Source organism: Thrips palmi, unplaced genomic scaffold, assembly GCF_012932325.1.
Source record: "Thrips palmi isolate BJ-2018 unplaced genomic scaffold, TpBJ-2018v1 HiC_scaffold_1, whole genome shotgun sequence".
NCBI classification, from domain to species: domain Eukaryota; kingdom Metazoa; phylum Arthropoda; class Insecta; order Thysanoptera; family Thripidae; genus Thrips; species Thrips palmi.
Window position 1 is genome coordinate 3,261,053 of NW_023144620.1, and position 11,677 is coordinate 3,272,729.

The 11,677-nt window shown below is 51.4% G+C and overlaps 1 protein-coding gene across 1 annotated transcript; it reads left to right on the forward strand.

Moving 5' to 3' along the window:
- Positions 1-697: 697 nt before the first annotated feature.
- Positions 698-4,257, forward strand: LOC117641465. The gene is made up of 2 exons (XM_034378819.1): positions 698-1,449; positions 1,570-4,257. The coding sequence occupies exon 2, from the start codon at positions 1,584-1,586 to the stop codon at positions 4,233-4,235; it is 2,652 nt and encodes an 883-aa protein (XP_034234710.1). The 5' UTR covers positions 698-1,449; positions 1,570-1,583; the 3' UTR covers positions 4,236-4,257.
- Positions 4,258-11,677: the final 7,420 nt, after the last annotated feature.

Genomic DNA, 11,677 nt, shown 5'->3' on the forward strand with positions numbered 1-11,677 from the left:
GAAACCACTTTGCAAACAACTACAACACGCATTGGGTTTAATGATATCGTTTCGTGCGGCCGGGTGGCCCGGCTTGCGGCCCGGGCGGCGGGGCGCTTTGAAGAGAGGGCGCGCTGCCCGTCTTGTCCCTGTCACTCCTCGAGGAATAACTTTACGCGGCAATTTGCTGACCGGTGCCGCGGCCGGTATGCCATTCAGGCTTCGGGCCCATATGCCCTGCCGTATCGGGCGGCGCGATCTCGAGCGCGTCAACGCCGAGGCGGCCGAGGCCTTCGGGACGTGCGCGTGGCCGTCGAGGCCGTGAAGGCCGCCGAGGCCGTGGAGGCCGTCGAGGCCGCCACAACGGACGGACGTCGTCCTCCTGGAGCGCAACGCCAGGCCAAGGCCGTCGGTTAATGATGTCTGTGTGTTGGGCCGGCCGGCCGCTGCCCCGGTGGCCTCGGCCAAGGCCCTCCGCCAAATTAGACGTTCGGAGCGCCACGGGTCAGGCTGGGCGCGCTGGCCGCGCACGCGCGCCGCCGCCGACCTCGGCCGGACTGGCTGGACTTCCGTTGGGACTGTTGGGTCATTCCATGTGAAATCGACAAGGTTCAAATCGACCAGTGCTCCGATTTTGATGAAACTTGCAGCGATTGTTGGTCTTATGGTCCCATTGAAGTTGCCAAAATATTTTGGTCGAAATGTCAAAGAAGTCTGAGTAGTGCACGATTCAATTTTTTTCACTTTTTGTGAATGGGTATCCGTTTTTTGCTAATATCTCCGGAACTATTCGTCGTACGACAAAAATGAGTACACCGTTGGAAAGAGGAGAAAAAACTGAATAAAATCAAAAAAAAATTATTTTTTTTGGAGAAAAAAAATTTTCTTTTATACTAAACTCAAACTTTCAAAGTTATGTTTGAAACTGTTCCCCTTCATCAAAATTGACATGCTATGGCTCAAAAAGTAGCTTTACCCTTCCCCTAAACGAAAATGTCAATCATACAAAGTACTTTTTTTCGTTTGGGAGAACGAGCGATTTCCGTGGACCTCTGCACTGGATCCGGGCCTACCCTCTGCCTGAACGGTGCACAACGGCCCGGCGCTGTGGCACCGCGGTGTCCTGCCACCCACCCCCATCCCTTTCCGCAGTTCCCAGAGCAGAAGTAGGGGCGCCTGGAGGGTAGGCCGCACCCCGCACGCCGCCCCGGGCTCCCACGGTCACCGCCCAGCAGGTAGGCAACCCTTCCTATTCACCCCGAGCCTTGCTTCGTGGCGCAGCCGAAGTGCAGCCGAAGTTGATGCGAAAACGGCATTCCCCCCGACGGTGCTGCCAGTGTTTGGGCTGTGGCGACAAGACGAACTTGTTGTTGTTCGTTTGTCTTGGTTTGTTTACTTTCTGCACCGACTACTTGTTGGAGTAAATATTTTTTGAGCATTGACTTTGAGTCGATTTTATGCCCTGAAAAGGTCCGTTTTTCTTGTGTACGAGTTCTTTCTCTTTTTTAAAAAATCTGATATTATAGGATTGTGCTTTGGTTTGATGACGCTTCTTGTTTTATTTTGAGGTTTGGTTTCTTTGTGGTTCAGGTTCCCCCTGCACAATGGGCCGAGCAGACACCAAGAAGTGTTTCCTGAGAAAGGTACAACATCTTCCTGATGTTGGTGCCTGCTCTGGGGATTTCACTGCAAGAGCCAGCCTATCTCCAGAAAGGATTCGTTTGCTCAAGATCAGAAGTGGCTGCAGAAAGAGTTTGCAGTATGTTTGTGATGGACATTTCACTAAGTTCATTCACCGCTTTGAAGCACACCAGAAAAACTGCTGTCTTCATCAGTCAACATCTGTTCATGATGGCCCTCCAGCCAAAAAGAAAAAAACTGGCACTCCTCAATTGCATGTTATTACACTCCAAATGCGGGACAGTGCCAAAACTATTGGACTTGCTTTGGTGCCCGGCAAGAAAGTGTGTGTCAAGTGCAAGATTGACCTGAACGCTAAAATCAAAGCTGCTGAAAAATCTGCCGCAGAAAAGGCTGCTCAAGAATCTTCAAGCAACGCTCCTGACCCGGCTTCAATTTCCAACCCTCCTATATTTTCGTCACCTAGTGTAGGGTCTACTTTGGCCCCCAGTGATATTACAACTCCCACTGTACCTGCTGATAATAAGGCTTCTAAAGAAGAGTTTTTTCAGGAGAGTATTGATGGATTAAATACTTGGCTGTCCTCTCTTGGATTCTCTCCTGTTAATGAAAGGAAATTAAAGACTCAGAAGAGCTATGGGCGTAAAGTTATGAAGAAAATAAGAGCAGCGCTGACAAAATTTTCTGATCAACAACTAACTGAGGACGAAGATGCAGCATACTTCAGAGAAATAATAGGCCAACTACAGCAATTTATTGATTGTCATCCCCAGCCCGATAAAAAATTATTAGCTTTATCAGTTGTACCAAAAAGTTGGAGCATTTCCAGGATTGAAAGCACATTTGGGGTATCCAACTACATGGCGAGGAAAAGCCGTCTACTAGTGCAAGACAAGGGTATTCTGTGTGGCCCGGGTCCTAAAGTGGGACGCAAACTTTCACCTGAGACAGTGGAGCTGATCACCAAATTCTACTACAGGGACGACATAAGTCGGCCTCTCCCTGGAGCCAAAGATGTACTGAGTGTTTTAGTGGACGGGAAGAGAGTGAAGAAAACTAAAAGACTAGTGCTGTCTACTCTCAGTTGCTTGCATCAAAAGTTTAAAGAAGAACACCCTGATCACAAAGTCTCTTTAGCTAAATTTTGTGAACTGAGACCAAAAGAGTGTGTATTAGCTGGTAGTGCCGGGACTCATGTGATTTGTGTGTGCACCTATCATCAGAATCCAGAACTTATGTTTGAAGCGGGAAATCTAAGTGAAGCTGGATTAGAAAATATAAAAGCGTGCAAAAAGTTGCTTTTATGCTCAGAGCCTAGTGAAGACTGTTTTTTTCGAAGATGTAATGACTGTTGTGATTCCACTGTTTTACAGGAAAAATTGGAAGTTTATTTTGACTCAGAAATGATTTCCACTGTGGTTTACAACCAGTGGGAGTCCACAGACCGGGCAAATATTGTAACTTTAAGTAAATCTACTGATGATTTTATTTCTGAGTTTATATCGCAGATTGAAAGTCTCATACCCCATGATTTTATTAGCAAAGTGCAAGCAAATTTCTATAAGGAATCAATTGAAAATTTAAAAGATGGTGAAGTTGTTGTTAATGTTGACTTTGCAGAAAATTTCTCTTTTGTTGTACAAAATAGCTCCCAGGGGTGGTACTTTAATAATAAACAGGCGACATTGCATCCCTGTTTGATTTATTATAAAGATGCAGAGGGCAAAGTATGCCACTCAGCATTTGTTTTGATATCAGATCACTTGGATCATAGTACTGCTGCAGTGCATACATTTCAGAAAAAATTGATCCGTCATATAACTGAGGACCTCAAGATAAAGCTGGCTAAAATCAAATACTTTTCAGACGGTTGTGCTGCTCAGTACAAAAATAAAAAAGCTGCCGCCAATGTATGGTTTCATGAAAGGGATTTTGGAGTACCTGCAGAATGGCACTTTTATGCTACGAGCCATGGAAAAACTGCCTGTGATGGTGTGGGCGGCATGATCAAACATACTACAATGTTGCATTGCCTACGCTTAACAGCAAAAGACCCACAAATAACAATTGCATATGATTTCTATGATTGGGTGTCTAAAAACATTCAAGGAGTGACTGCTAAATGGGTTCCGAAAGAAGAAGTTATTGAAAATGAAAAGGCTTTACTTGTGAGATTTGAGACAGCTTTTGACATTGATGGAATCAAATCCCACCATGCTTTAATTCCTAGAGTGCCATCAAAGGATATCTTACTTAAGTTGTATTCACAAGATACAAAATTTAATATTAAGAAGATATGTACCAAAGAATTTGAACTAGACTATAGTGAGGTAAAAGGATTTGTAACATTTACAGAAGACGAAAATTCCTGGAAGCTAGGCTGCGTATCTGAATTCCATGAAGAGGATGAAAACTTTTCGGTTCAAGTTATGGAAGCTACTGGACAACCAAGAAGTTACAAGTTTACTGATATTGTTATAATTGTTAGTCTACATGACATTGTAAGTCTAGTTAATCCGTACTTTCAAGCCAAAGGGACAATTGTGAAACTTCGAGTAAGTGATGCTAAGGCAGCAGATGTAAAATTAAAATCTAAGAAAAAAAATATGTTTTGAAGCAAGGTATAACTTGCAGCTACAGTTATACTACTTAAAAGGTTCAGAGGAAGGTCAGATAATTTTTATGTATAAAAACAACTTTGAATAAACACCCAGCATTTTAAAGTTTGTGTTCGATTTAAATTTCCTAACAATTTGAAAGAAATCTCAGTCTGGTAACAAACATTTGACAATGTGCAACACAAACTCTCGCCTAGGGCCATACTGAAAATTTGAAGGTCAAGAAGGAGATGGAGTAGGGGGAGGGGACAGGGGAAGAGGGGTAGTAACGTAGGATGAGTTGCCTACCTGCTGGGCGGTGACCGTGGGAGCCCGGGGCGGCGTGCGGGGTGCGGCCTACCCTCCAGGCGCCCCTACTTCTGCTCTGGGAACTGCGGAAAGGGATGGGGGTGGGTGGCAGGACACCGCGGTGCCACAGCGCCGGGCCGTTGTGCACCGTTCAGGCAGAGGGTAGGCCCGGATCCAGTGCAGAGGTCCACGGAAATCGCTCGTTCTCCCAAACGAAAAAAAGTACTTTGTATGATTGACATTTTCGTTTAGGGGAAGGGTAAAGCTACTTTTTGAGCCATAGCATGTCAATTTTGATGAAGGGGAACAGTTTCAAACATAACTTTGAAAGTTTGAGTTTAGTATAAAAGAAAATTTTTTTTCTCCAAAAAAAATAATTTTTTTTTGATTTTATTCAGTTTTTTCTCCTCTTTCCAACGGTGTACTCATTTTTGTCGTACGACGAATAGTTCCGGAGATATTAGCAAAAAACGGATACCCATTCACAAAAAGTGAAAAAAATTGAATCGTGCACTACTCAGACCCCTTTGACATTTCGACCAAAATATTTTGGCAACTTCAATGGGACCATAAGACCAACAATCGCTGCAAGTTTCATCAAAATCGGAGCACTGGTCGATTTGAACCTTGTCGATTTCACATGGAATGACCCTGTTTTGCTTCTTCACTCGGCTGCACTCGGCTGCACTCTCCGGCCGGCTCTGTCAGATGCAGCACGGTTGATTGCTCTAGGCACGCCTAGACCGTGCGAGCGAGTGTGCTCGTGAGCTTGCGTGTGTGTGTGTGTGTGAGGGGGAGGGGGAGTGCGGGCGCGCCGGTGGTGGGGGTAGGAAAAAATTGTGCCAAAGGGGAGAAAAGAGTCGGTGGGAGGGAATCGCCTAGCGAGGCTAGGAGTGGTGGGGGAGCGGTGGTGGGGGTGGCGGCGAAAAAAGATCGCAGACAAAGGAGAAAAATGAGGAAGATTGGGGGTGGTTGGCCAGCCCAGCCCGGCCCAGCCCGGCACAGCCCGCGGAGGAGGAGGGGGTGGAGCCACCGGCGCCTCCCTCGCCTCGCACCGCCGTGCCGCCGTCCCGCGGCAGCGTCGCGCATTTTTATCCCATTTCGTTCCTATCTCATTTTCCGTTACCGCGCGATTTTTAAGCCTCTCGCGACGCCCTCAAAGGGGTGCGACGGGCTCACACCACCCCGCCGCGCCCCGCCGCACCCCGCCAGGCACCGGGCCGGCAAATGGGTGCCGTATTTTTCTGATGATGTGAGATTGGGGCGTCGCGCGCGTCGCGTCGGCGGGCTCGACTAGTCGGAGGGCAGGGCCGGCAGGGCGGCCGCCTGTCTGCAGGGACGCCTCTGCTTTTGAAGCGCCGCGCGTGGCAGAAAGAAATGGGAAAAAGCAGAGGGGTGCGGCCCGCGCGGCCTGGGCGGCCCGGGCGCGGCGGAGAGGACTGGGGAAGGCTTAACTAGAGTTTATTTGCTCGCGTTAGGCTAGGCGTCGCTGTCAGCCGTGTTTTATTTTTCCAAGGAAGCGAACGGCACCACGATCGTCTTGTTTGAGTCCAGGATGGCGAGGCGCAGCGAAGCGCCGCTCGCCCTGCCCCAACTAGATTCTTTCCCTTTCCGTTCCTCAAACAAAACTTTGGGCCGACCTGCTTCCTCCCGACCGCAGTGACCCGTTCGGCCCCGTGACGTGCCCGTGCCTTGGCCTGTGCCCCCGTCAGGGCAAACAGCCACCTAACGCGTGGAGGAAATCTCGGCAAGAAGAGCCTTCAGAAGGCGACACTGGGGAGGCGAAGATCGGTTCGTCGCTCTGTCTCTCTCGCACCCTTACGGAGAGGCCCATTAGTGCGACAGAGACAGAGCGACGACACGACTCTTCGCCCGGCTGCTTCTCCGTGATTGCTTCCTTTTTGATTGGCAACGGAGCCGGTTCATTTTTCGCGTTGCTTCTCATTGGAAGGCAACAGTCCGTCATCTATATTGTTTTTTCCGGCCCGTTCCCTCCCGTTCTATTTGCGCAATTAATTAAAAGTCTGATTCATTAGACATTCGGCGGCCCTCGTTGCTTTTTTCCTGTTTCTCCTCCAGCAGCTGGCGAAATTGAGAGGGATTGTTTTCTCTGGAAATTGATTTGATGGCCCCGCTCGGGCGGCAAAGGAGACGAGGAAAAGGAGAGAGAAAGGGTGAAATGTAGAAAAGGAAAGAGGGAAAAGGAGGCTGACGGGGCCTTGCGCTAACCCGCGGATCCTTTGCGGACCCTTTTTTTCTCTTCTAATTACGAAAGGAGGAAAAAGCAGGCAATTGTACTTATTTTTCACATTAGCTACCGGGCAACAATCATTACCCCCGCTGGACACGAGGAGGCGAGGCGAGCCCGTCCAGCGACACACGCCGGCAAGAAAGGCGTGCACCCTTTGAAGGCTTTGAAGCGCTCCGCCTGCCTGCCTGCCTGCTCCAGGCTGCTTCCCGTAAGAAGTGCACCAAACTTGCTGCAACCGTTGCGACATGCGGTGCATTGCATTACGCGCCAGACGCACCTTTTCCAGCAACTCACGTACACTCTCGGCGAGAAGTTGACAAAAATCGCTTTCGTTTTCCGTACCTTGAGATATTAAAGCCTAACGCCGAAAAGTAAGTGCAAATACGGCAGCAAGCTTTAACAGAGTGCGTTCCTTGTTTGCCTTCTTTTAATTTGCCCAATCCGATCTCTTTTTTTTTTTTTTTCCTGTGTACAGTGGCAAGGGACCAGAGCATATGACGTCGTGGCCACTGCAAACCTGGGCCGGCCGCGCGCTGCCCGCTAGCCCTCGGGGGAAAGGGTTATGGCCGAATGAAAATGACGACAAAAAAGAGCTCCGGACCGGACAATATATTACTTAAAACAAAAGGCGCGAGGCTGGGCAGGGGAGACCGGCAGGTCGGCAGGACGGCAGGACGGGATGGGACAGCCGGCAGACGCGACAACAGCGCGTCGTGTCCGTCATGCATCGAAATCCGAGAGTAACCACTGCGTGCCTCGCTGGCTGTCTGGACGCGGACCGCGCAGCGTCTCGGGACGGCGACTTTCTTCCAACGAGAACAACGGAGGAGACAGTTCAAAGGAGTAGTCCTGAAGCTCGACTGATTCAGCTACGAGCAACTCCATAGTTCAACAACAATTTTCGAAAATCGCTTGAAATTTGCTTCTTTGCTGCTGAGTGTGTGCACTGAGAGGTGCACTCTCTTCTTGACTGAACGCGCTCCAGCTAGATTTGTCTACTCGCTACGTAGCATCCTCCAAACCAAAACCGCTTTCCAGATATCTTTTTTCGTAACGATTTTTACTCCTCGGACGTGGTCCGCGCGCGTGGATGCGGCGGTGGGCCACCCCGTCCCTCTCTCTCTCCTATCCTAGTCACTGCTCCCTGGACGAGCGATAGCCTTTGTCCTTTGCGACGATATTATGAAATAAAAACACGCTTGCGAGCGCACGCGCTGTCCCTGGCGGCACACACACACACACGCACTCACACACACACACACATGCGGGTTCGTCCCTCCGAAACGCCCTTCCCCGCGTCCCCCTGGCCACACCCGTCCGAGCACGCACACACACACACACACACACACACACACACACACACATACACACACACATACACACAGACACACACGCACACACACTCGGCAGCGTCACCTTGCCATGCGGCTCAACCCCTCCGCATGAAAAGAAATCCTTTTTCCTCGGCCGGCCACGCGGGGCATCAGGACTGCAGGGCCGGGCAGGGCCGGGCCAGGCACGCACCCCTGTCCCCCGACCCTTTCTGGACCTGACCTGTGCTGGACCCATCCGTTCCCGCACCCCTTGACCACCGAGGCTCTGAGGGGTGCGTGCTCCCGCACCCCTCCCTTTCACCCCGTCGGACCGGACCCTGCACTGCACCCTTGCCGAATCCGCCGAGGAGCAAGGACTAGTCGCAGCAGGCGCGGCGAGCATAAGCGCCCACCCAACGCAGGAATCCGGATCCCCCCGCCGGACTGGCAGCTTGCTGACCTGGGTTTGACCCGGATGTGATGTGACCGAGCCGTCCTGCGTGTGTGTGTGTGTGTGTGTGTGTGTGTGTGTGTGTGTGTGTGCGCGTGTGTGTGTGTGTGCGTGTGTGTGCGTGCGCTCTGCCGCGGTGGACCGGTCCATCTGACGTGTGCGCCGCGTGTGCGCGCGCGGAGGGGCTACACAGTGGAAACACTTCTTTTTTCGACTGCTAATTAATTTCGACCATTTTCGGAGTGAAATTTCGCACTTTTCGGAACGGAAAACTCTTGCGCGCGGGCGTGGCCTCGCGTGGCGGCGGGCCGCGGAGTCGGGCCCGGGAAACGTGGCCGCTCTGAGACGGCCAGGGATTAAAGTCGGCGTGCTCGCGGCGCGTGGCGGCCCACTCCCCACTTTTTTTTTTCACGGTGTACCGGCGGGCAGCATCCCGGTGAAAAGTGGTCGTTGTTTAGTAGTTTGCAACTCATCTTCGTGACCAGCGTGCGTGATGCGATAGTGCGTTCGGCTCACGCTGGGTTTCGGTTTAAACTCGTCACAATGGATAATGGAGTCCGTTTTCCGCGCTTTTGACCAGTTGCTGCACCGTGAACTGAGAGGCGAGGCCGGCGAAGCGGTCCGGCCGGAACAGTGGGCCAGGAGACCGGTGCAGGCGGCCAAAACTCTTAGACGCGTTTTGAGCTCCAGAGCCGCTAAATGGGACTTGAACCGAATTCACACTCGATTCGAGTCCTGTTTTGTAACTCTGGAGCTCAAAACGCGTTTAGAAATTTGGCCCCCTGCGCCAGTCTTCCGGCCCACTGTGTATGCGCCGTCACCGGGAGGCTTTTCGGACCCAAGACACAATGTTATTTCTGAATCCTCCACCGTTTTCCACGCAGCCGCGGCTTTTGCCATTGTGGTCGCCAATGACCCTCCCCCCCCTCCCTTTCCCTGAAAATTTTGGCAACTCAGGGGCCGATCTATTGTGGAGGAGGAAAAAAGGCATTGAATGGTTGGAAGAAGCCACCAGCCGACCGCCAGGCACGGAGGCCTAGACAAAAGAAAGGGGGAGCCATTAGGTGCAAAGACTCGTAAAAGAGAAGGGAGAGCTTTTAGCCTTTCACGGCGTCACCTCTCATTGGCCGCTGGTCACAGAGAGGCATTGGAGAGGCGGCACGTTCAAAAATCACGTAGCACGCCTCAGACACACGAGTTCTTGGGTATTTTTTTTTAGAATCTTAAGTACTTGAAGTAGGATTTTTTTCCAGCAATTGCTAGTTTTCCCCTTCGATCGGCCCCACCCAACTCCACTTCATTTTCGTGGGGCAGGTTCGCGTTCGGGTCAAATATGTATTTAAAAGAAACGGGGATGCGCGGTCGGCCGTTTTCGGGGAAGGCCAAGAGAAGGGTTGCTTCCCCCTCCTCCTCCTTCTCCTTCGCTAACTGGGCTAACTGGGGGCGCGCCCGCACCGCCGCCTCTCAGCTGTTTGTTCAACTTATTACTTTCAACTTTAGCACGATTGCTTTTTATTATGCTTCGTTTTCAAACACGGCTAATTGTCCAATGGCGTGGCGGTGGTTATTTCTATCAACTTTAGCTGGACGGCCGCAAAGTACACTGCGAGCCAAAAGTTTGTCTTGGGTCGCTTCCCACGGAAGACGTCAGAAAAGACGGACAGCATCGTTTGCTGAAAAAAAGGCTTCCTCAAATAAAAAGACAGAGAGTTGAAAATGAAGAAAGCCCACTCCATAACAGCATTTCCTTGTTTCTCCAATTACGAAGGCCATCTTGATCTTCGTCTCCGTCCCTCCTCCTCCTCGTCCAATTTGTTTTAAAAGTTGCTCTTTTATCTCGACGCTCTATGTGGGTGGCTGTGGAAAGAAGCGGGGTCCGGCGTCGTGACACTGACACTCCACAGTGGGCCAGAAGAGCGGAGGCAGCCGAAATTCTAGCTGACGCGTTGTGAGCTCCAGAGTCGCTAAATGGGATGCAAAGCGAACGTGTGACCCCACCGATGGATTCCTTGTTCGGAGAGCAATCCATTGATGGGGTCACACAACCGATTCGAGTCCCATTTTGCGACTCTGGAGCTCAAAACGCGTTTAGAATTTTAGCCGCCTGTTTGCAGTCTGAGTTCTGTGTTTGTTGTAGTTGCTTACTCGAACGCTAAAGGTCTGCTGAGGCCTAACAGCGCCGATGACGATGACGATGACCGGCCTTCTGGTCCACTGTGCGCTCCCTCTTCTCTCTCCGCTCGGTGGATAAATAACTCTGAGAAAAACCGACTCGCCGGGCGACAGGTGAGCGGAAAACGGGGAAAGCTCCGGAAAAGTTTCCGCCAGTGTGTCTGCGCGGCTCCGTGGCAAAGGAAAGGCCAGGCAGGCCGCGTGCACACTGCATGGATGATGAGTCGCTGCGGCTGGTGCCCATCCCGCCGCGCCGCCGCGCCGCCACGCCGTCCGCGGCACTTTTCTGGTCTATGTAGCCAAGTAGAAACAGGCAACGAATAATGCGGGCATAATGAACATTAATTAAGGTGGTGATAAGTTGCGAGGAAGATACGGTGTGGCGGTGGGAGATGTGTGCAGCGCGGTGCAGCGCGGTGCAGCCCGAGGCGAGGCGGCCGCCGATCGGAACCGGAATCACTGGACTTCTTTTCGCATGCGCCTTGTATGAGAATTGGCGCGCTGGCCAAAAATCGGGAAGCGTTTTGAGCTTCACAGTGGCTAAAACGAACCGACCGCGTGACCACATCAATGGACTCCTCGTTCAGAGGGCAATCCATTGGCGGGGTCACACGGTCTGTTCGAGTCCTGTTTAGCGACTCTGGAGCCCGAAACGCGTCTATAGTTTTGTCCGCCTGCGGCCCACTGCGCCACGCCGGCAGGGCGGGGCTGACGAGGAGGCCGTTGCTCGGCAGTCAATTAATTTTAAAGACTGTCATTTGAGAGGCTGGCACCGCGTCACCCACTCAGGGCCATCCGAGCCACCCTCCAGCCCTGCCCAGCCCCGATCCTTTTCCATTTCTTTCCGTTGGCCATAATTCATCTCACTTATTTAATCAATACAGACGGAATCCTCGCGCCTCGCTCCTCCCGGCCGCCATTTTTGCCGCCGCGCCGTTCGTTGTGATAGTGTTTTAAAAGGACA

Coding starts and splice junctions, on each gene's coding strand:
- LOC117641465 (XM_034378819.1), top strand. CDS start 1,584: ATGGGCCGAGCAGACACCAAGAAGTGTTTCCTGAGAAAGGTACAACAT.